At 40.3% G+C, this 25495-nt stretch overlaps 2 protein-coding genes across 2 annotated transcripts; one reads left to right on the top strand and one right to left on the bottom strand.

The window, feature by feature from the left end:
• Positions 1-1276: 1276 nt before the first annotated feature.
• LOC130574023 (cytochrome c oxidase assembly factor 7) lies at positions 1277-2681 on the bottom strand. The gene is made up of 3 exons (XM_057366971.1): positions 2491-2681; positions 2274-2414; positions 1277-1881 (listed from the first exon to the last, which is right to left on the bottom strand). Exons 1-3 carry the CDS (start codon positions 2594-2596, stop codon positions 1433-1435), a joined length of 696 nt encoding a protein of 231 aa, XP_057222954.1. The 5' UTR covers positions 2597-2681; the 3' UTR covers positions 1277-1432.
• Positions 2682-5555: 2874 nt separating this feature from the next.
• On the top strand, positions 5556-25462 carry LOC130574057 (protein zyg-11 homolog B). The gene is made up of 14 exons (XM_057367022.1): positions 5556-5660; positions 10606-10771; positions 13085-13839; positions 15892-16032; positions 17236-17412; positions 17574-17638; positions 18207-18306; positions 18391-18441; positions 18987-19148; positions 19256-19303; positions 19923-20120; positions 20213-20265; positions 20511-20608; positions 22893-25462. Exons 1-14 carry the CDS (start codon positions 5658-5660, stop codon positions 23081-23083), a joined length of 2208 nt encoding a protein of 735 aa, XP_057223005.1. The 5' UTR covers positions 5556-5657; the 3' UTR covers positions 23084-25462.
• The last annotated feature ends 33 nt before the right edge of the window (positions 25463-25495 follow it).

Below are 25495 nucleotides of genomic sequence, written 5' to 3'. Positions count from 1 at the left end.
TGACCCACCTGTAATTGCTTACTTCTGAACACATGGATTCCAAACTGTTTTATTACTAGTATTAACTCCACAGATGTAGCATTTACTTACCTTTCCCAAGTGAAACAAACACCCAGAACAGTACCTAGCAAAAAATGAGGCAAAGTGTTTTCTTCTAAGAGCTTTACCTTTTTGAACTGCCAAAAATAGATAACTGTTAACAGAAAAATTACTCTGGCTTTTGCCACCACTATTTGCTTTTCCAGGCTGCTGAATACCAGAGCCAGACCAGTGCAGTAATGTTTTCATACACTGCCATCTGTTGTCCCAGGGTGCCTGTGTCACTGCTGTGCTGTGCTGCTGGGGTTTTTATTCCAGCAGCAAACATATCCTTCCTAAGAACTCGGTTAAATTGGAAGAATGCCTTTAATTCATCCATGCAGTGAGATTCCAACGACTCTGCTTTTCAGTTGTGGCCACAGCCMAATTAGTGCTGCTTTTAATCATGCTTCACTTAGTTCAATAGTGAAGTTTGTATCTTTATTCACTTCAGAGCTGGAGGATTCATGYTCTAAATGAGCAGTAAATTTACAGCAGAACATATACGCACATCACAAACTTCACATACATTTACACACACCAAAATTATAAAGGATCCTRTCAGTGTATGAATACATTTATACACATGATCCTGCTTATTTAAACAGCTGTCTCCGAATCTGTATGTTTAGCTACAGGTGTATGTAGGATATAGATTTGAGTCCAAGATCTGATCAGTTAGCACTTTGTTCCCTAAATCTATATTGTAAGAAATAGAAGTTGGTGTTTCAGAAGCTGTCAGGAAAGTAAAACAATTTGTGTGTGAATAAGGGGCAATCACCTGTGTTGGGAGAGCAGCCTAAAGCACTCAGGCACATATGACAGGCAGATACAGTCACAAACCAGTTGGCAACTGGAGGAAATAAGGGAGCTAGGAATTGGCCTAGACCTACAGAATTACTGATGAGTATCCCCGTCTTAGAGCAGGTCATTCATGTGTGCAGCTATCGAAATTCTGCAAATGCTTGTGATGGCACAGTTCTGACTGCCCAAGCTGGGATTAMCATGATTTTTGTGTTAGAACCGCTCTGAGCACAAGCCTTGGTATTGAYRCACTGGACACGAAAGAGAACTTTARAGCTTGAAACCAAGGGGACAAACTCCCAAAAAAAACAGAAATTTCTGCCTTCCTTAAAAAGAAGGGAAGGATCTAAGCAAACCACTTAAGAATCTGTATTCAAAAACACAGAAAGGCACAGCAGAGCTAATAATYTGTTGTATCCACAAAAATATAACTTTATTTGCATATCCAAATRCAGGGTATTTATTTAAGTGAAAATTGTATGCTTACAATTTAAATAACTAGCTCACTTGCCATTTAAAATCTCAGTCTTAATATTTGCAAGCGCTAGTTTTACTCCCCAAGTGTTAGGGAACTTGCAGCTTCTTTCTGCTCTTTGTGCAACTGTTTTGCCCTGTTTTTCAGATCCTCTGCCTTAGCATCGTTCTTCTCAACACCATCTCCCAGTTTGTACATGCGACTGGCGTTGGCACAAGCCCACACGTGCCCCAGCTCACAGCCCTTCAGCGAGTACTTCAAGGCACGGCTCATGTCCTTGGGGACCCCAGGTGCTCCTTGCAGGTATATCACACTGAGGTTGAAGCAGCTTGGAGCAAAATTGCCATCACAGCCTTTTGTGTAATAGTCTCTAGCAACAACAGGGTTGGGTTTATCGTCGTTGACTCTCCTGTCCTGGGCCAGCACTCCAGCACTGTGACATGCATTTGCTGACTTTTTCCCACCTTTCTCACACGACTTCATGAAGGATTTGTAGGCAGCTTTCAARTCCGGGCTGAGTCCACCTGCAAGCCAAGAAACAAAGCATTATGGTGAGGACATGCTAAAACAGCCGGAAACTTGTAGATGTTTCCCACCAGAAATACAGCACCCTTCACTTTAGGTAGCCAACATTTAGGACTTCAGAGACTGCCTGTACTTACCTATTATACAGATGTAGTTATAAAAAAGTTACACAAAGTTAACCTACATCTGATTTTTCAATTTAATTGAAGCAATTTAAGGTTCTTCATCCTCCCCCTACTTTTATACGGTGACCATGAGAGGAGCAGGACAGGTAGTCGCTCCTTCAAGGTCAGGAGGACAAGCAGGTGTGAGGTGGCCAAGTATTGGAAAAGGTCGCTCAGGGAGGTGGTACAGTCACCTGCGACTCGAGCGGCAGAACCCCCCTGCCCACCTTTGCCGAGGGCCTGGTAGGCCCCCAGTTTGTAGCAGCTCTCGCTGTGCCCGTGCTCCTCGCAGTTGTCGCGCAGCACCCGCGCCGCCGCCACGAAGTCCTTCTTCACGGCGTCCAGGTAGTCGGCGAAGCGCTGGCAGCCTGCAAGGTACGGGCAGGGGCTGAGCCTCCCACCGGCCCCGCAGCRGCGGGCGAGGGGCGCCAGCGGGGCCCTTACCGTCCGGGTCCTTCTCCTTGAAGCACTGGTAGCTGTACTCCACGTGCAGGTTCTCCAGGTACGCCCGCACCTCCTCCTCGTCCGCGAAGTTGATGAAGCCGGCCATGGCCGCGCTGGCTCACGGGGCGATCGCCGCGGCGGCTCCCACGAGCGCCGAGCGTTCGATCCGGCACCGCCCCGCGGGGCCGCCCCTTCCCCGCCCGCTCCTCCCGCCCTTTCCCCGGCCCCACCTCCGCCCCTTCCCCCGCCCCTCTCCTGGCCGCACCTCCAGCCACTTCTCCCACCCCTTTCCGGCTGCTCCTCCGGCCACTCCCCTCGCTTCTTCCCCAGCTTCTCTTCGCGCACCTTGCTCTGCAGCGCCTCTYATTACCGTTCCTCCCGTGCGCCGCTTAGCAGCACCGCTCCCTCCCGGGGTCACCGGGAACTCTTGACAGTTCAGCAGTTTTAAGCGATAACATACTGTTAGTATTTTAATTTCAGAATTTTGCACCACTGCCTACATAATTCTGAGGTCTGACTGAGCACAACTCGTAAAGTGAGACATGACTACACATTAATAGTGCTCTGCATGGCCTAGGAACCAGGGCTGCTTTCCCCATTCCTCAATCTACTTCCTGCACTCTTTTGCCTGGATTACCAGCTCAATAATTTTCATCTCCATTTTAGAACAGGGGTGCTGCTGTGAGAGACTGCTCCCAGCTATGGCCCCTTTCTGTGGTACCACAGAAGCTCTCACAGGAGCTTTCTGAAGTACTGGAACCAGCACTGAGCAAGCAGTACCAGGGGCATTGGAAATACCCAGAGACTGGTAAGCATTTAACACACAACAAACCCTGGTTCTCTGATGATCTGAGAATCACAGAATGGTTTGGGTGGGAAGGGGCCTTAAATATCACCCCCTGCCACAGCACGTACACCTTACATTAGACCAGGTTGCTCCAAGCCMCATCCAACCTGGATGTGAACACTTCCAGGGATGGACATCCACAACATTATGGATTAATTTAACCTGAATGTGATAATAGAACACTTATACAAAACATGGCACACAATCCAACTACAGCAGTTTTGAGCACAAACTAAATTTATTGAGTAAAGTAGCACATTAGAAATCTGTGTGATGAATTGCTTAAAAATAATCTGAGTTTGCATTAAAATAAATTTCAAAGACTATTTCCAATATTTGTTAATGCTTCATCCCAAATTATTTCAGTTGAGTTTTTGGGAGAAATAAAGCTCAGTTAAATCCTGTGCAGAAGCTCACATAGCAAGAAGCCTGACCATTAGGTTAGAGCTAATTGTGACTGACCGTTGCCAGCTGGACCAGCAGCAAACCCTGCCAAGTGCACGGCTGAAACAMCAGTTACAGCTTCTAAAATATTTCCTTAAAACTTTTCAGGCTGTCCAAAATTTGGGTTGCRGTTAAAACACYATATGAAGCTAAACTCTTGTTTTCRATATGCATTGGCCAAAACCCACTGCTATGGGTGTGAGAGTGCAGTAAGAAAATACATAACGTTTGGCCCATGCTAGCTGCAATCAGAGAATGTTTGTGTGAAGTCTCTATTCTGGATGGGGCCTTTGGAAGATGAATCGTTTTTGTACCAGCAATACCATTTCTTTGGAAATCTGGCTTTGAAAACATTTCAGTGCGCACAGGCTCAGCAGAAATTCCTTGAGTTTGTTAGTTTAAGTCCTTGAAGAGTCTGCTCTTGCTGGGATTTTGTCTTTGCAGTTTCTGCTKCCGACTTGAGCCGGTGCCAACTGAACCATATGGCTGCTCCCCACCAGGTGAGGAGAGGATTCCTGRATACAGCAGGGCAGGCCGAGAACAGGCACTGGGAGCACGAGGTCAGTCTGTCACTGAAARTTTTTACTGTCTGAGCCCAGTTTCTATCACAAATTCAGAAGACATCTGGTGATAGGTTGGAATGATTCAGTGAATTTAAAAGAATTTGAAAGAACAGCCTGGAAGCTTGCAAAGACATTATGAARTGGAAGAAACAYGTAATGGACTAAGAATAATAGTACAATCTGCTTCCTTATCTAAACAAATGTCTCTRTCCATAATTATATAAGTTGGTTCTTCTAAGCAGATTAGGTTTTTAARTGGTTAAATTCAGAACATGAAGATYCTTAATTCTGTGYCTGTCAGATCCTGAGCMCRTAATTTATTTTYACTACACCAGCATCCTAGTCTAAARAATTAGAAGTATAACTGACCTTTGTTATGTAGTCCTTCAACTGGTAAAACTGTGTTTCCTAGTATATATAGAATCTTTTGCCATCTTGTAATGACAGAAACATAAATAATTTTAGCAATTGTTCCTTAATATTTATTTATTAGTCTTGCTGGTTTACAAACAAGAGTTATTCAAAGCTTCTGTATGTAGAATCAACAATTCTTTCAGAGTAAACTCTTAATAAAAATTCATTTTATTTGGATAGGGTATTGGTATCACTCTTTACTTTGTATCCTGGAACAAAAAAACCCCAAACTATTCTCTTTACCAACAACATATTGGTTGGGAGACACATTTTCTTCATTACGACTGTATCAGAGACGTGAAATTACTTTGTATGTAATGGTTTGTGCTTATGGCAAAACTCCCTTCCAAAGCGGGTAGGAAAACCTATTGTATTGGTGCAGGTTATTAATCATATTACCAGAATAAACCAGTTTGTGCAGGAAACACTTAACTTGCAGAGGCTTGTGAGCATAAAGCGTGAAGCTGCCGTCAGTTCACCGCTACGAGAGGTCCCCAGGGACGCAGAGATCCTGCTCACTGCTCCAGCCGGGCGCTCACCGGCGCCTCGGTGTTCCCGGGTYCCGGCTCCACAGCCGAAGCAACCAGGCCGAAGAAAATGTCCCACACACTCGTAAAAAGCGAGGCCGATGCGCCTTAATGCGCAATGGCCCCTTCTSCTCGCACTTCGAGCCTCAAACGCGGCTGTCGAGGCTCCGCTCACCCAGCACGGCACGAACCTGTGCTGGCGCAGCCCCTTTAAAGGGAGGCGGGTTCCCGGCCGGCTGAGGCACCATTCACTTCCAGGTCGGGGGGGTAAACACAGGGGAAGGGAGGGAGRRAAAGAAAAAAAAGAAAAGAGAAGGAGCCCAGCGACGGGACCGGCTCGCTGGGCGCTCGCCGGCGGCACCCAGCGCCGCGATGGTRAGGGGGCGGTGAGGGGGTGGCGGTGGCGGGCAGGGAGGGAGGGAGGGAAGGAAGGAGAGAGGCAGGGAATGAAGGGGAGCTGCCCGCCTGCGGTCCTGGGGAGCCGGACCCGGCGCAGGTAGCCGAGGTGACCCCGGGGAAGGGGCCGCCATGGCGGCGGCGCGATCCGGCTGAGGGGCTCAGGCGGGGCTCCCTCCCCTCCCTCCGCCGGTAGCGCGGCCRGGCCGGGGCAGCCCCGCCGTTCGTTGTGTAACCGCGGCGCTGCCGCCCGTTATGTAAAAGGGCGCTCGGGACCCGGCGGACGGCAGCGGGGGAGGCTCGATCCCGGCCCGGTGCGCCCCGGTGTCCCCAGGGCGCCGGGAGGGCGGTGATGACCCACCACCCTGAGCGGCCCCTCAAGGCACCGTGCGGGCGGAGCGGGGCACAGCCCCTCGGTGAGGGCACAGCCCCTCGGTGAGGGCACAGCCCCTCGGTGAGGGCACAGCCCCTCGGTGAGGGCACCGCGGCACAACCGGGACTGCACGGCACAGCCGCCTGTGCCTCCTCCGGCCCCCCAACAGCATTTTCCCCCTGGGAATTGCTTTGTCCAGGGTCTGTCTGAGGGAAGCCGTGCCAAGGCACGGTGCGTGGGCCTCGCTGAGCTCTGGCAGCGCGGAACTGCCAAAGGAACAGCCTTTCCCTGCTCCAGACAGGCCGGAGCAGAACATATGGGAGCTGTTTGGATTGCTCCTCTGCTCCAGACATGAGTGTGCAGATTTGCTTTTCAAGGACTAGCAGGAGCCTCCTGGGCGATCTAGTGTCAGCCTTTGGCATTAAAAGCCTAATTTCAATTCCCGAATAAAGTTATGTATCATTATTTTTGACGTAGGTACATTTTGTGCCTGCTGTTMTAATCTGTGAACTAGGGTAGAATTTAATTGTTTAACTATGTACTGCTGTCTAAATTTATGGCAAAATTTCCAGTTCATGGCACTTCTGTATACCTTTGTTGCTGTGCACACAGTGTGCTTCTCCTTAATGGCTTTTTTACATTTATAGTTTATATTCACTGTGCTGTATTTATTTATAGGTAGCATTTGTATCTCTCACTTTTTGATCCTCTAGGATAAGAAAAGCTGGGTTTATTTCCTATTCTCAGTGTGGTTTTTTCCCCCCTGAGCATTCTAGTAGCTGCTATGTTTAAACTGAAATAATGCAGGTRTCTTTTAATGTGAATAGCCCTGTGAGTTCTTCCAAGTGTCTTATAAATGGCCTAATCCTTCCTTATTTATTCTTGATGCTTCTCCTGACACCTTCTTTGGCTGCTTCACATTGTTTTCTTATGGTTCAGCAAACCACTGTTTSCACTCTATAATTTCTAATTTATGAACTCGTATCTTGATATTAATCTTGATATTAATCTTGAAGTTCTTGATATTAATCTTGAAATAAGTGGCCTTGCTATGTCATTCTAATGTGACACTGTTTAATTTTGGACCTCTCGTGATCTCTGCCGACTTCRTATCAGTAGCAACTTTAATCACTATATTCCCACTTCTTGTGCCAGAATAGTTAACATTAAATTTGAGTTTTGAGCATAATCCTTCCTTGAATCTGGTTAATAAATCACTTACTTCTGTTTAATTCCACTTAATTTAAATAGGATAATCATAAAGCTTTCTCAGTAACATAAATCATGGAACTGCTTATTTTTCATTGCCTTTYCTTTGTTAGCACTCAGAAGAATTTTGATGGCTGCTGCTTCAGTGTCTACTTTTTAATTGTTTTAAGAATGTTCACTTTAAGAAAATAAGTAAAGTTTTGGGGCTGTGGAGAGGTGGAAAACATCCAACGGTATTTAAAGCTGATTCATGGAGTTCTCAAAATRTGGAGGATAATGTTCTTTGGGAGAACCTTTCCAACTGCCCTGGCAGTTGGAAAACCTCAAAGCTGTACTGGTAACATCAAGTTGAAGCAGGTTTTGCATTTCAGTTCACCACTGTATTGGATTACTCTTAGGGCCCAGGAGCCTGGCAGCTTCATCCCCCTGTACAATTTTGGTTTGCCTTGATTAYATTAAGCACTTTAAAAGTTATTTAAAAAAATAATTATTTTAAATATGCCTTTAATAGTCCATCTAAATGAATTTATTCTTCTTTTTATGTTATTCCATAAAAGTGCTGGTTTTAGATGTGTCACATTACTCTCATAATGTATGTTTTAGTTAACGAAGGCACACCAGCTTGCATCATGTAATGCATAATTCTGTGTTTTGGGGAATTAATTTTTATATTTGYTTCCTGGCTACTCAATTAATTTGATAGAATAAAAGAAACTGGGAGGCTAATTGAAGTATCAGATAATTAAGATGACTATGAAAAAGTAAGATAGCATAATGGAAATTCTACTAAAAACTGGATGATCTTTATTATATAAAAAAATTCAAGTTTAAATGCTTTGCTATGGTTGACACACTTTGTAGTTCTGTTCTCATTAGACAGAAAGTGAAGTGAGCTGAAAAGACGTACCAGGTTTGTCTTCAACCTGACATTCAAAGTAGAGCTAGAGAAAGGAGCCGCTTCTCACCTTCTGAGAGCTTAAATTCAGCTTTAACTGGGCAATATTTAGGATAAGAGAAGTGAGAAAAGAAATGCCTCCAGCTCACATGAAAGGCTTATAGACTGCGTTTGAGCTGTTCTATTTCAGGAGCAGACAGTCTAGGAAATTGTGTTTAGAATGYTTGTCAGAGGGCTTTATTAGATACAGATAAAAACATTTTGCCTACTGGCTCAGGTTACCTCAGAAGYCTTTGTTAGGGAAGTTTCCTCAGCTTTTTGGCAGCAAGTTGAAGAAATATTACAAATGTCTCCTATAACCTGAATGAGTGGAGTTAATAAAAACAATACTGTGTTGTTTGTAGGTRTAATTGATTGCTGCTTGTGGCTTTTGTTCCTTGACTGTATAGGAATGTCCTGAATGAACTTCCAGTGGGATTATATAAAAATTAAACCAGCATTTCCAAGGGACAGATTGGCCACTCAGAGGTACTGGTTGAAAAAATAGTTTTCTGAGTCATATGCCAGTGGCCTATCTACAGGGCTAAAAATTCTCATTGGAGTTTGCTCACTGATACATAAAAGTGTTTCAGTTTTTCTGGCAGAAAGGAAGGAACAGTTCCAGGAGGAATGAGGAGAGCCAGTATTCTGGTTTTGTCATATTTGAGCATCAAATTAGAAACACAAGATCTAATGGGAGATGTGGATGTCTTTGCTTCAGTCAGAATGATTTTCATACATCCTTGAGTAAGGGTTCTGATTTTTGTTTGAGTCATCAGCTGTCATATAAGTCCTGAGTGTATGTATTGATTTCAAGTTCAAAGGAAAATTTTCTCATTTCATATAACAAATGTACTATTTGAAAATAACCAGGTTGGGTTGGGKTTTTTTTTTAGAAATACTTCAGGCATCATAGCACACTACAAAGAACCAAAAGTAATTCACGGTTCCAAATTCTGTCCTTCCTTTTTTTATCAGCTTGAGATTGGAGACAGCCAAAATTGCTGTTTTCTGGTATGGGAGCAGCTTGCATCACAAAGTAACTCTTGTTTTTGCAATGATACAATGTAATAACAAAGCTTTAAAAAGAATGAAAATTAGGCACTTAGTGAAACTGAGTCAAAGGAATTAAAAGTTGCATGTCAAAAGCTGCAGAAAGAGCTTGCATTTGAATAATTTGGAGATTATAGTTCCCCAGCCTGTACTTAAGTCTTCAGGAGCTATAAAACTGCRGTCTCTAATTGTTGTCAGTACATGATTCATTAAAGATAGGCTCCATTGCATCTTTGCCCTGATGTGGTACCTCCCAGTCCTCAAATACTTGAACCTTATTTTAGACTACTTATCTCTGTAAACTTATTCATGTTTCTTCTGTATAACCTTTTACATATTTCTGTACTCCTGTGATCAGCATATTAGGCAAGCGAARCGACGGAAGTTAAATGAGCTGCGAAAGAAAGGTGAAATTATCCAGAACTTTCAGTATAAAAGGGAAGCTACTATTTTTCCTACAGATGAGATCTGGCAACAGTTGATGCTGTTATTTTCAATATTGTCTGGGGGAGTATGTACCAGTCACTTGGCCTTCTTTTGTGTGGGGCTGGGGATGATTCACAGTGCTGAGAGTCATTCTTTATGTTGATTAATCTGTGTGGCTGAAAACAGTGGGTTATTATTAGACATGGAATAAAAAAACCCTTTGAGATTTTCATGTATCAATGTACAGTCTCAAACTTTGAAGGAAAAGATCAAGTTTATATTCTGCCTTGTCCTTTGTACCTCGATGTCTGCTATAGATGATTTCCAGGTGCACAGTGCCTGGAAAGAGGAAAAGGATTACTGTAATAGATGTTAGTTTATTACTGCACAAAATTTGGAATTAAACCAGTTCTTTTTGGGTTTTTTCTTTGATCTGAAGCTGTACCTGCCCTTTTCAGTATCAAAAAATGSTCCTATATGTGAAATTTATCTGCAGTATTTGCATTTCTTATGTAGGTTGGTAGTAGACTTTTAATAYGGGTTCACTTAAATGAAGGATCAAAAGAAATGGTTTTATTCGAGAAATAAAACTGTTTCTTAAAATTTTCTTTCAGTCTGTCTTGATTGATTAATTCCCAGTAGACTTCCTAAATCAGAATTATTTTTAACGATTGTTTTTCTTCCTCTGGGAACACAAGTAAGGTTCAAGCACAGCAGACATTGATTCTAGGGGTGCCTGGGGAAGGAAGCTCCCATCAGTTTGGCCAGTTGTTCATTGAGTGACGTGACTTTGCATGGCTCTGGGGGAGATGTCTCCTCTTGTAATATTTGCYAGACTAACAAAAAAGACATTATAGAGTAATGGAAGGTTCATAGAARCAATTATTTGACTGTATCTCCTTTGTTTCATTGTGTTTTGCATGTGACAGGAGGAAGCTTCTCCATATTCTTTACTCGATATCTGTTTGAATTTCCTGACTGCCAACCTAGAGAAGTTCTGCACAGAAAGGCAAGATGGAACACTTTGCTTGCAGGAGCCAGGAATGTTCCCTCAAGAAGTGGCTGATCGACTGCTGCAGACGATGGCATTTCATGGTAAAAACAATAATTTCTGGGTCATTGGTGAAAATATTTCACTGGAATGTGACACTGCAGTTCTGCTGTATTTTCTAGTAGAATCGGCTGTTGCAGCTGTTAAAACTGTGTTCTGTAATCTCTTAATACAGAAATTTTGTTATTTTTGCTTTTCACAGCTTCAGCTGAGCTTTGCATTGCCACAGAGATCTAAATAGAAAGTTCTTTGTCTTAGTTTATGATTTTAATTTTTTTTTAATATGATTTTCCTTTATTTGAACATTCTTCAAATTTCTTTCAATCACTTCAGAAAAAAAAATATCCTACTACTTCTAGCACCAGTATCTCTCAAAGAGAATTAACTGATTTTTTTTTTTTACTGTGAGCCTATGTGCTTAAGCTAGAAAATAACATTTTAGAGTAGTATAAACCCCTTGTGGTATTCTTACAGTCTGTGTTCTGGCTTACTGGTTCTCCGTCAGCGCATCTCTGAAGAGAGGGCTGCCCTCTTGTTTGCTTGCTTTAAACATGGTGAAATTTGTGTAATAAAACTTTTTACCATGAAAAAGTGAATGTGCAAATTATACTAGAGAAGAGGTAAGAGACCYATTCCTTGAGATCCTGGAGGCTTTTGTTAAAAAATGAGACATGACACTAGAAAAATCACTGTAAACTGACCAAACACCCTACCCTGTAGGTGCTGATTTTATTTTGATCTTACTGGGCAAGTACTGGTGTTCTGGTTTTCTCAAGTTGTTCTGGTTAGAAATAACAGAAGGAATGGTCCTAAAGAAGACAAGGTAAAAAACCATAAATCTTTAGTATACACTGCTTTCTGATAAGGAATTATTTAGAGTAGTCCCAAGAAATCAGATTCAAGGAAACCRAATTACCAGAAACTTATTACCAGTGCTGGCAGTGGTGAAGACACTTCCAAACACCAGAATGTCATGAACACACAGAGTGGAGGACAGAAAAAAGTGTGTGACAGACAAACAGGGTGTGGCTAAGGTAGGCCACAGAGAGAATCTCAGCCCTTAAATGAAAAGGTAAGCAAAAATTAAGAAGTAATTTAGTTATACCTTAACCAAACTATAATTATATTTATTGCTTTTGCTTTTTCTGCTGCTTACCAGTTGTTTCATCCTGTATTTTTACTTTCCCTGCAAATGAGGGATACACTGACTACTTAGTCAAAAGTGCCTGAACCATTTGCTCCTTAGAAAGGTCTGCAAATCTTGATATTAATTTGACTTCATCACAGAGGCAATTACAAGCCCATGACTTAAATCTGAGCTATAGTGGCAATGATGTTATTATTCAAATACATTGCATTTTTATTTAATTTTCTTCTTTAAGTATGTGTGAAGATAGATTAAAAGCCAGGAATGTTGACATTTATAATCCTGTAGAGCAAAACTATGACATGTTCTTCCTACTCCTTTTGTATGGATGCTTGTGYAGCAGTACCATTCTCATGGAGTTTTGTAATCCTTCTGTTGGTAAGATACCAAGATTGGATATTTGTATGCCCAATGCATTTTGGTAATTCTGTGCAGGGAACTCACTRTATTGTTTCAGTTAGGATGTTGCCAATGTGTTGCAAGAAAAGGCTACTTATGCATTCTTTCTATAGAGTAAAGGATACTAAACAAAATTGCTGCATTTTCTTTTTTTCATTGCTGTGTTTTTCTCCTTCCCACCCTTTCCTTGCCCTTCTTTTTCTATTCTTTGAATCGCTTAYGTTTCCTTCTCACATTCAGCTTGTTTCTGAGCAACACTCCTACCTTCTTCATATAGGACTTAATTAGCTTAATTTAGTATTGATCCTACTTATGAGTTCAATCAAATGCTAGATTGTTTAGTTAAAACAAGATGAGAACAGGTCATTGAGAGGTGGTGCAGTCTTGAGGTTAAAGGAACTGTGGCCAGAGGAGGAATGCACTCATAAATTTTGAAATTCTGTTTTAAAACACACTTCTAACCAGTTTAATGAGAAAAATACAGCAAATGAGGGCAGCAGTCTGATTGTTTTTGAATCATACCCATATTTTATTTATTGCTTGTTCTATTTTCTGAACCAAACAGGTAATGTGCATTTGCTGTTTCCTAATTTATCTGGCCTATTCTTAAACCTGGAATTTTCCAAATGTGAGATCATAATCTTCAAAGTAGAATCTCAAATGTAGGATTTTTGGATGGGTGGCATAATGTTCCAAGGCAAACCACTTTGTAATTACTTCTATCTGCTAGGACTTTGTACTCTTTGGGTCCTTAATGTGAAAGTGGTGTTGTGTAACACTGGAGCCAAGCACTGATGCTGTTTTCCAACAGGGCTTCTGAATGATGGAACCGTGGGCATCTTCCGAGGCAACCAGATGCGCCTGAARCGGGCCTGTATCCGGAAAGCCAAAATCTCCGCCGTGGCTTTCCGCAAAGCCTTCTGCCATCACAAGCTGGTGGAGCTTGATGCCACGGGGGTGAATGCAGACATAACAATCACAGACATTATAAGYGGACTGGGCAGCAATAAGTGGATCCAGCAGAATCTGCAGTGTCTGGTGCTGAACTCACTGACTCTTTCTCTGGAAGACCCCTATGAGAGGTGTTTCAGTCAGTTGTCCGGGCTCCGTGCTTTGAGCATCACCAACGTGCTGTTCTACAACGAGGACTTGGCAGATGTTGCTTCCCTTCCCAGGTTGGAAAGTCTGGATATATCCAACACTTCTGTCACTGACATAACAGCACTTCTCACCTGCAAAGACCGGCTCAAGTCTTTGACCATGCACCACCTGAAATGCTTGAAAATGACCACAACCCAGATTCTGGAAGTTATAAGAGAACTAAAATACCTGAATCACCTTGACATTTCGGATGACAAACAATTCACATCAGATATAGCTCTTCGTTTACTGGAGCAGAAAGATATCTTGCCTAACCTCGTGTCTTTGGACATTTCTGGAAGAAAACATGTCACAGATAAAGCTGTGCAAGCATTCATTCTGCAGCGGCCCACAATGCAGTTTGTAGGACTGCTAGCTACTGATGCCGGCTACTCGGAGTTCCTAACAGGAGAAGGAAACCTGAAGGTTATGCGGGGGAATTAATTTCACTGAAAAAATAGAATGTGCAGGGAAAATAGACCTAATCATTTGTAACAAATGTATTTGGGTGTGTTTCAGAAGGAGGTTGTAGGTTCTTTTTTTCTAACTATTAATTGTAACTACTGGTTTTAGGTCAAATTCCTACTTAATTTTTATATAAACTACATTTACATAATACTGTATATATGCATATGCTTGTAAGAAGCATCTGTTTTCTGTGCCTTTTCAGTGAAACTTAGATCCTGATTTAATGTATCTAAGAGAGCTGAACTTTATCTGGTCTGAAGCCATTTACTGGAATAATATTCTCYGATTCCAGACAGCATCTATAATAAGTCAGCAATGTGTAAGAGGTGGAGGCAGGATTTGCATAAGCTTTGAGCAGTTCGTGATTAACATGGCAGGTACAATGAAGCTGAATAACTCAGCTGCTATTATGCTCCATCACCACTGCTATTTCCTCTTACAATACTKCTACCCACCTTGAAAGGTCTTCTGGTGATGAATGCAACACCCAAGAAACAATAACTTAGGATGAAAGACTTCCTCTTCTGAACAAATCTTGAATTACTTAGCCCCTTAGGATGAGATGATGTTTTCTGAAGTGCATGTATTTATCCAAATGTAGTTATTGGAGAGTGAGCCTACTGTGAATGGTGCCTACAGAATTAATGAAAAAGGATATATATAAGACATGTCAGTGGTATACCATCTTTGAATTTTCTTTTCCACTGTGCTTTGAGGGTGATGGAAGCTGCAGAAGGAATGAGGAAGAGAGCCTAATGTGTCCATAGTTTAGTCTGTCTCCCGTGTAAGCTGAGTTTTCCACTATCATTTTAAAATTCAGAATGCTCTGAAGTGRAGTAACACAGCTACACAATTTTACATTTTCGTTCTGCTGAAACATTTGACAGTTTTTAATGGCCAGGTCTCTTGAGTGCTTAGTTGTCACAGCTGATAGCAAAGTGTCTGAATGTTGAAATTCATAGTTGGAGAAAGCAAATTCCCCTTTGGTATGATGAAGTACAGCATCAGGAGGTTAYAGGTCATGTTTGATATAAAATAATACAATGTAATCCTTGCTGTTCAGAATATACGCTTCATAGGATTGTCTGTGCCAGAAGAAAGTTCTAGTAATGTGAAAGTCACAATGGACTTGTAGCAGTGTGGTTAGCAAAATGCAGTTTGCATTACTTCTTTTTTTTTTTTCAAAGGCATAGTTGTCAAAAGACTGTAGGCTATGATTGGTTTCATTTAGTTTTATTTCATTTTTTTGTTTGTTTGGGGTTTTTTTGTTGGTTGGTTGGTTGTTTTTTTGGGTTTTTTGGTGACCTAAATTCATTAGTAGCTCTACTGAAATATTCAACAGCTTAGTCTAGATACTGCTAACAAATAAACAAGACACAGCACTCATGGAAACAGTGGAGGTAAAATATTACTGTCTTTACAGCAGCCCTGTGAAATTTGATTATGAACACTAGGCAGATGCTATRGTTGAGAACATGAAGCCAAGTGGAAATTTTTCATGTAGGGTATAATTGGCTGCACAACATGTCAGTAAACATGGTTGCCCTGTTCTAATCAGTACAGAATATAAAATAGAAAATCCAAGATGCTGTCAATTCTCTCAGGGCTGCAATATATTCCTGATCTCACAAGTTTCAAAAAATATGCCTGGATACAATACAGGATGCACAGAATGTGACACTTTACTCTATGAACATTTGCTTTTTTTGTATGTGCCATGTTAAGTAGAGCAAGTTCTGCATGCTGCCCTAAGAATTTTAAAAAATTGGGATTGCAGCAATGAATCACTAAATAGCAAGACTGAGGAACAAATCTTCAGTTAAACAATTTACAGTTATAAATAGAGAAAATATCACTAAATGGAAAATATAAAAGACTGGCAATCATTTGCTTACTGAAGGACTTGGCCAAATCACTGCCTTTGAAATTGCAGCTTTGCATTTTAYGAGGACAAAACTTTGAAAGTAAAATGATGACATCTTGAACTAAAGATTATTTTTGTGTTCACAGGTGTCAGGAGAAGCAAATGAAACTCAGATTTCGGAAGCACTGAAGCGTTACAGTGAACGGGCCTTCTTTGTGAGAGAAGCACTTTTTCATTTATTCAGCCTGACACATGTAATGGAAAAAACTAAGCCTGAAATTTTAAAGGTAAAATAATAGTTTTGATGATTCTCATGCATTGTTTCTGAGCTCATCCCCAAAACCCTGGTGTAAATTGGTTTRTAAGCTTTTATGGTTTTGGTTGTGTTTTTTTAAGGTTAAAATTGTAGTGTTAAAAATAAAGAACTATTTAAACAAGAGTGATGTAGAAGCTATCCTGTAGTGTTTTATATTAGGTAAAATTAATCTGTTCTAATGTATCTAAATCTAGTAGCATGTAAATTATTTTTTTCACATAGCTTTGAATATGTTAAGAAATATTCTTCAGATGCTGAACTCTGTCATTAGAGCCTATCTGTTTGGATTCAAATCAAAGGTTTGTCTAGTCTTATTCACCAGACACAGCAGTACCTTCTGCTGATGCTCACAAAACTGTAGTAATAAGGAAGGAATTTAGTGACAGTTTTTCTACTGTCACCTTCCAATATTTTAATGAGTGAATGGATATTTTTAGTGTTCTGTATGAGGCTCTAACCTGGCCTAGAAACTTCCTTAGAAATCCATTCTAGGCATTGACTTTCCATGTGTAGAACATCAGAGGTGGTTTAAGTTTTGTAGCAACCCTAAAGAGGCATCAGTAGGACACATGGTTTCTGGTTTTCCTATTCTCTTTGATGTTGAATAAGTGGCCTTGAATTTCCTGGCATCAATATAAAAAAGACTGTCGGTCAATAATCAACAAGAAAAATATTTTCTTAGGTGAGATCACAATCAACATATATAGCCAAAAATCCTTCAGGAAGAAGCTGTAAAAAATCTGTCCTGACCTAGCAGCTCAGGATGTGATTTGAAATGCTGATAACTGAATAACAAACCACTACATAATTACCACTGCACTGCAGAAACTCTGTCCTACTTCATTYACCTCTGAAAGAGTTTGGTGATTTTATCCCAGCCTGGCTCTTTCTAGGAATTTCTTGCATTCTGTGCAGCTTCTTCTTTGAGAGGTTGCCACAAGCTGTGCAAAAGGACTGAGAGTGGTAGAAGTTGCCAGCTTTGAATCACTGAGCAGAAGGAAATGTTATTCCTGAGAATTAAAATCACACCAGATGGATTTCTCACTTCAGTGAAAGGGAGGCAGAAATTGGGTGCTGTGAGTCACTGCTGTGGCCTCGAGCAGGAGGCAGATTGTTCTTGGGGTCTGTGTGCCAATGTGTAAGTACTAAGGAGGGCCAAACTGTTGTGTTGCAGCTGGTGGTGRTCGGCATGAGGAATCACCCCCTGAACCTGCCGGTGCAGCTGGCAGCCAGCGCCTGCGTCTTCAACCTGACCAAGCAGGACCTGGCAGCTGGAATGCCCGTGCGGCTCCTGGCAGACGTCACTCACCTGCTCCTCAAAGCCATGGAGCACTTCCCAAACCATCAGCAGGTACAAGGCAAAACTTCTCTGCTTTCTTTGGGATTCCCTGTCTTGTGAGTCATAGCAAAAGGTTTCTCCACATCCCAGGACCTCACTTTTAATGTTTCGTAGCAAGAAAGTATTCTGAAATGTGTATATCTGATGAAGCAATTATTTTTCATTTCTTACAGCTTCAAAAGAATTGCCTTCTTTCACTATGCAGTGACAGAATCCTTCAGGATGTTCCATTTAACAGGCAAGTTTTAGATGTCACTTAAAATGAGTTGTAGCATTGCAGAATGTTTTTCTTCTGAAGCTTTGTTCCTGGTCCCAGTTTTGCTCAGTTAAAATCATTCYAGTGTGCTGAATTTATCTGGCCTATATTGTTTTAGGTCTGTTGACCCAAATATATAGGGTCTGAATATAGGTCTGAAAAAATCCTTTGGAATRCAGGGTTTTCTTACTTCACCTGGATGGGTCTATCACTAATTGCATATAACGGAAGTCAAGATTTCTCTGGGGTTGCTTTTTGCAGACATTTCTCTAATCAAAYGTTTTGTCCAGATTCTTTGAAGTCTGCTGTTCAGAAGGTTGTGCCAAATTTTTCTTCCTTTTTTGGAGGCAATTTCTGTGCACTCTGATACATAATTAGAAGTAAGAGACCCTAAACAAACAGCTCAAAGCTGACAGAGGCTCATACAATACCTGCAATTTCACTGTGTCTGCTTTTTTTTGTATGAGGCACACTTCTGTTGTCTGTGTACATCTTTCTTTTACTAAAACTTAAAAGACTTGTGAAAATTAATTTCACTTTTAACTTCCAGGTTTGAAGCAGCTAAACTTGTTATGCAGTGGCTGTGTAATCATGAAGATCAAAACATGCAAAGGATGGCTGTAGCCATAATTTCCATTCTTGCTGCAAAGGTATGGAATTAAGCTTTGAGCTGATAGCATAATGTTTCTGAAGGCTAAAAAAATTATTGATATGGTATATTTGTTTGTTTATAGCTTTCAACAGAGCAAACAGCTCAACTTGGTGCAGAACTCTTCATTGTTAGGGTAAGTCAGATACCTGTGTACCATGACATCCTCTCCAGTGTTCATACACTATTCCTGACAATACAAAGTAAACATAAGGAGATAAAATTCTGAGAAAGCTTTAACATGTATTTTTGTGAAAGTTGTTTAGAAGGTAAGCCGAAGTGGAAAAACCTCACATGATTAWTGCAAAGTGAAATAGGAAGACATACCTTGATTTGAAATTCATTGTTTAATGTGAAAGAAGCTCAAAAGCAGAAATTTGAARTAAATGCTTGGTGCTGTACATGTTCACCTGGGATCCAGATTTCTGTGGATGACTTTGTGCCATATGTATTAACACTACAGGTGTAATTACTGGGAAAACAAAGAAATTCCTTTAGCAGGCACCACGTCCAAAGGGAACATAAAAAGTTTAATAGCTGTTTTATTTTGTTTAGTTTGARTCTGAACATGTAAATGTTTACTCTGCATGTAAATGACAGCTATGYATTGCCCAGTTGGTGCAGAAAGAAGCAGAGGAGCTAATGCATATTTTGATATTTTGATTGTTTTCTTTTCCCCAGCAACTTCTACAAATAGTTAAACAGAAAACAAATCAGAACCTTGTAGATACCACCCTCAAGTTCACATTGAGTGCACTTTGGAACCTCACTGATGAATCCCCAACGACGTGTCGGCACTTTATTGAAAATCAAGGGCTAGAACTTTTCATGAGAGTCTTAGAGGTGAGGAGTGGGGGCTTAGTGGCAGATTATCAACACAGGTTTATAATTAAAGCTTCAGTAATAAACATAAATGTTTACCTGTTGTTTGTTTTATCTTTTATCTGCAGTCTTTTCCATCTGAATCATCCATTCAACAGAAAGTTCTTGGACTTCTGGTGAGATGAAAAAGAAAAAAAAAGTTTGAAATATGTACTTGTAAAATTTAATTTTGAAAGCAATGTTTTACCCTATGTTAAACTGAAAAATGGCCTAGTATTTTTAATATTATTCTTTAATAGTTATAGTGTGTATTATTCACAATTGACATGTTTTTGGACTGTTCTTTGTTTCTTCAAAAGTTATATTGAAATTGGTGGTTACAGTAAATAAAAAGAGCTTTTAAGAAAGGAGAGCGAGGCTTCACATGCATCCAGATGCAAAAAATTGGTTGAAAGTCAGTGGAATGCAGAATATTGCACTGCTGAAATATTTTGMAATTGTGTTGGAGAATACACTAAATCAAAGGCTATCTTTAGCAATCTACATGTTAATGACTTAAAATCACTTACAGGTAAACCTCTTATTTTTTGAAGCAAATTCTTGCAGTAGACTGGAGAAGTTTCCTAAAGCAAAAGCAGTATTTTGGTATGTGGTGGWCTGGATGTATGGAAACCTCATCTGAGTGTTTATATGTGTCTACTCCCACAATATAGTTCAAGTTTACRTTTATCACCCTCACTCCATGTTCTTTCTGTTGACATATTCTCTTTTTTTSTTACTTTTCCCCCATTCCAGAATAACATAGCTGAAGTTAAAGAGCTCCATTCTGAATTAATGTGGAAGGACTTCATCGACCACATCAGTAAATTGTTGCACAGTGTGGAGGTGGAAGTCAGCTACTTTGCAGCAGGGATTATTGCTCATTTGATATCCCGAGGAGAGCAGGCCTGGACACTGAGTCGCAGCCAGAGGACGTCTCTCCTTGAACAGCTGGTACAGAAATGATGGTGAATTTTATCATAGTCTCTTCTATTTTTTCAGTGTTTGTATTTAACAATCAATGTTCTTGGTTCTGTATTTTACAGCATGCTGCCATTTTGAATTGGCCAACCCCAGAATGTGAGATGGTGGCATACAGGTAACTATTGTCTTGTGATCAAGAGTTTGGAAAATTAAAATAAAATTTTAAAAGCATGCCACATATCTACTGTCTGATATCTGCTAGTAATTGTCTTAAATGAGTTTTAGATGCAGCAGACCAGCCTCTTACAATTTATCTGTGTCTCCAGTAGTTAACCTATAGCTGAATGAACAGATGTGTGACCTCTAAAGTAATAGTATCTGGTAGTAAAGCAAGTAACTGTATCTTTTTTTTTTTAATAGGTCTTTCAATCCATTTTTTCCACTACTTGGCTGTTTCATGACACCTGGTGTCCAGTTATGGGCAGTGTGGGCCATGCAGCACGTCTGCAGCAAAAATCGTATGTATTCAGAGAATATTACCCTTAAAATACTTATTTTTTGGTATGTTATTCACTAGCAYGGAGTAGGAAAAATAAGCATTTCTAGGATACTCCCTCCTAACCCTCTGAAGAAACTACATTTGGGGTTTGTCTAAATGGGGCAGAAAGAGAGTAGTAAAAGTCCCTTACATCTCTTTTATTTACTGGAATTTTACTGTTAGATGCATAGTATCAATCCCAAAATTTGGATTTGTCAAAATTCAACTACATTTTTTGCTTGCATATGTGTTTTTATTCAAATAAAATATGCAAATATTCATGATGGGTGACAAATTCCTTTTAAATGAGGAACAATGGCCRTAGCAGGTAGCAGTGTCTTACTGTTGGAACAGAAGCTGTGTTTAATCCTCATCTCTAATTGCCTTTCTGCAGTAATTGCTGTGTCACAGAGGTCACTTTTGTAATCTCTCTTTCCCATCTGCAGAATGAGAAGKAGAATGATTTGAGAGCATTTGATGTAATGCATAAATATTGGAAGAGGAAATAAATCCTCCAACCATACCTAAATGTAGGAGTGGGCAAAGYTTCCTGGCTTTTAATGCTTTTTTTTTGGTTTTTTTGGCATAGATTTTTGACATGAATGTGTGTATATAAAGGAGATTTCCCCTGAAATATTAAAAGTGTTTTCTGTGCCAGTTTTTAATGTCCTTGATGGCAGCATATCTTTGCTTGTTTATCCCTGTCCCATAAATCACTATTTCTGCAGTGATAAGGCATCTATTCAGGACCAGCCAATAACATGGCATAAGATATAACTGCACACAGAATACTGTTTTGCTGCCCTTCATAGAGCTCATAAATATAATGAGCCACTGTCCCCAGGGTTCTGTCCAAAAATGTGTGAGGGTTTTCACATTGAAGTAGGCCTGGTATGACAAAGWTGTTTTTCTGGTCAGACTCTAGATAACAGATCTTGATTAAGGCCCTGTAATTTCTCTTTGTGCCTCAGTCCTATTAGCTTAGTGTTGTCCTATTTGTTCTATTTATTTTTAGTATTTTGTCTGCCCTCACCTCTGAGCTTTTAACATGCAGCTGAGGTTAATATTGTGCTACTCCTGATTTGAGACCAAGACAGAATTCCTGAAGTTTCGTTCTGATAGTGATTGATGCCGGAAGATTCTGGACAAAGTAGYGGAGAAACCAAATGTTTGGTAGCAAATGTAATAGCCTGGTCTGAGGGAAAATTTGCTCATTCTGAAATATAAAGGTGTATTTGGGAGGAAAACCTTCAGCTTTTGGTGCTTGGCACCAAGAAGGCTTTTAGTCCTGGAGAGGAGATGCATTTTATTTTGATCCCCTCTTCCAGATGATAGTGTAAAGTGGTCTAGAAGTAATTGGTTTCAAACTTTTTGTATATTTTTTTCTCCTTCTGATGTTTGTCTATGTTATAATCTCCTCAATGAGGTGGCCTAAAATCTTATTAGCACTGCAGTAAAGGTGATCCCCAGTGAAATGCTTGATGTCAGTATTTCAACAAGTCTGGKATTGCATCACTGAGATGAATGGTGCAATTGGGCCCATCTGAGGTAATGCTCTGTGGATTGCATTACAGTCATCCTGACCTTTCCATAACAACTTCTGGAGCTTGCACATTACATTCACCATACAGCTCTTTTTATAGCTGTTCCCTGCTCTTAATTATGCTGCAGCTGATGGAGGTGTGATTTCAACTTACTGAAGTCCTGAATGCAAGTGGAAAGCAGCCCTGGAAAGGCATTCATAGCAAATTATAGCTAATGAGAGGCCACCATCAGTATATTTGATGAACTGTTGGAGGGAACTAGTTTGTATTCATTCTCCAAGCCTGCACAAATAATGTAATGTATCTGATACCATTTTTTGGCAACAGTTCTGTCCKGAGGTTTTTGGGAAAGGTGCTATTTTTACCTGGATACTGACAGACACTATAGTGCTTTTGATTTACATTTCTTCTAGTTTGTTTATGTGCACTTTAAATGCCCAWAGAGGAGGTGGGGGGAAGAGAGAAAACTGCGTGTTGATGGGCACTTTCCAGTCAKCTGAGACAGACATGRTAACAGACCTGATTACAGCTGGAATCCTGCCTAAATAACTCGCTTGTGTTGTCACTTGGTAAAGTACCGATGCACTTCKGTGAGCACTTTAGGGAGTGTCTTAAATATTGCCTGGAGACAAAAGTGGTTTTGAATCAGTGTTTACAGTATCTGCTACCTTTACCCTAGATAATTCCAATTTTAATTCTTTTTTTATAATCCTCTTACAGCCGCCAGATACTGCAGCATGTTAATTGAAGAAGGTGGTTTGCAGCATTTGTACAACATCAAGGAAAACGTCCACACTGATCCCCATGTCCAAAGGATTGCTATTGCCATCCTAGATAGTTTAGAAAAACACATTATGCGCCATGGGAGACCACCACCGTGTAGAAAACAGCAACAAACCAAACCAAACTGAAAGCTGCAGGTAGAGGAGTGTAAAGTGTTGTCTCTGTAATAATCCTCTCTGATATGTGTGTAGTTGGAGTAACTTATAATATATTGGTCACCATTAAAGTGATTTGCTGGTAACTGTGGTACCTAAACCATGTGTGGTAACCTTTGCTGAACGTCACCTTTAATGGCAACCTCGTACACAGCTTGTAAAGGGTCACAGCTTGAGCTGGTCATACCTGTAGGGTTAGTGCTGGCTATCAGGAGATGGGACTTGCACATCTGAAAAGGCTTCAAGGAGTATTCTTTTTCTGTGACTTCTGGGAGAAAAAGCTATTCCATCCTYGTGACTGCTCTTCATAACACTGTTCACCAGTTTGGTGTTTGAATAGAACTGTGTGTGGTTGTGAGATCAACACTTACAGATTAAAACAGAAGTCCATGCATGCAGGTTACAGAGAGACTTGTAACTAAGGCGACCAAAATGTCCATTGTCTCATAACCCTTCTAAACACAAATGAGGTCTTCAGCTTCCTTTTTCCTTTTGCCTGCAAGCCATGTTCTTTTGTTTTCCTTACTGCTCGAGCAATGCCATTTTACAGCTCATTTCTCCAGAGTCCTGCCTGCTCCTGTCAAGGTGGGGACCAGCATCACATTCAGGGAAAGGGGAAACCCACTGAAGTAAAGCAGTAGAAAMAGAACTAAAATGAGACAGTACAGAAAGTATGTTTGAGAATTTAAATTTTATATCAAGAATGGGATTTTGTTGTTGTGTGACTACTTTTGGTTGTGTGTGATATCTTTCATTTTTAGAATACTGATGGGGATAAGGAGAAGGCTCTTTAGAGCAAAATAACTGACATGACTTCATCATGGAGGGGGTTGCATGTATTCATAGAAGGCTGGGGTCTTTGGTCACCTTATTTATAAGAGACTAATGATTGCTCTCATTTTCTGTAAATATTCTGTCAGTATTGTGCAGTGAATTATATTTCCAAGCCATCACAATGAGTGCAAAATATCACCCAATGTTCTATGTAAGCCCTGTGTCAAYTGCATTGTTTTGTGGAGTGTGAAATTTTACATAAAGATGCTAATTGTAACAACTTATTTCTTTATTGGGTACCTCTGGGTTTCAAACCATGTGTTAAATGAAACATATTGCACAGTGTACAGATGCCTGATACAATGCAAGTGATGGAAGCAAACGCATGTCCATTCAAAATTCAATTTAATTTCAGGTGTTGCTTTTGTTTATCTGCTTAGTCTCCATTTCCATGGCAACTGATTGATATTCAGAGACTGTTCTGTAAATATTTGGTAATTGAATTTAAAAAGAAAACTTATGTTTGTTAGCTTACTAGCAGAGATGGCTTCTTCATGATGACCATATTTTACTATTTTGAAGTCCTTTCCCCCCCAACTCCCATCCTTCACATAAAAACACTGCCTCTAATCTTCRATAACCTAAGTATTGTGTATTTCAGCAACTTCAAAAGGTACTGATCTGATAATTTAATCAGTGTTGTGTAATTGTTTTTTGTATGAGAGTATAATTTGGCTAGCATAATTTTAATCTGTGGATCTGGTTATATACAGTTTTCTCAATTCCAACAGAAATTCAGGTGGCTCTATTGAATTATGAAGGTGGTTTAAATATTAAAAACAGCCTCCAAGCTTTTGCCCACTATTCTTCTGAGATGTCTGCTATGGGACTTCTATGGAATTTCCATTACATGAAATGGGACACAAAAATGTCAAAATCGGTGTCAATAGAATGAATATAAATCAATTGCTACATGATTTTAAAATAAAGATGACAACTCTCCTTACAGTACTGTCTTTTCCTAAGAACAGGAGAAATTGCTGAAGCAACTTTATTAAAAAAAATCTACTCTTTCATGCAGCACAGAATGCAGTGATGATACTGGCATCAGGCCCGGTRTTTGGGAAACAAGTCACCTCATAAAGTTCTGCAAGCAGCTAGCACAGAGATGCTAAATACCCATTTTCTTTTACTCCCCCATGCTTCAGACAATCATGAGCAGAATTCTTTTGAACTGAAAACTATGAATGTCTACAAGGTATAAATCCACTACATCTATCTGTATATTCCACTTACAGAAAGGTCTCTTCACATTCCTGCACAGCTTGAGGAGTTTCTGCCAGGGTAGAATAATTCTAGAACCAACTTTTAAACTTGTGTTCCACCTGTAGCATTTGCCATCTTTTGTGAAGGCTCAAGATCCTGTCTCTGCATTACCTTTGCAGATGTTTACATAGAAAATTTTTATGTGTATAATTTAGTAAGGTTCCTTCACCCATATTGGTTAATTTTTGGCACAAATGAAAGTGTGGTTTGCTTTGATACTGTCATAGCATGAAGTTCCAGTGCACTATTTATCCATTGCCTTCAGATGTACATGCTTTAAAGATC

The sequence above is a fragment of the Malurus melanocephalus genome, unplaced genomic scaffold (genome assembly GCF_030028575.1).
Source record: "Malurus melanocephalus ecotype Western Australia unplaced genomic scaffold, MMel_1.1 scaffold_74, whole genome shotgun sequence".
Lineage (NCBI taxonomy): Eukaryota > Metazoa > Chordata > Aves > Passeriformes > Maluridae > Malurus > Malurus melanocephalus.
The sequence above is the reverse complement of the archived record's forward strand: the minus strand, read 5'-3'. Positions and strand labels throughout refer to the sequence as shown.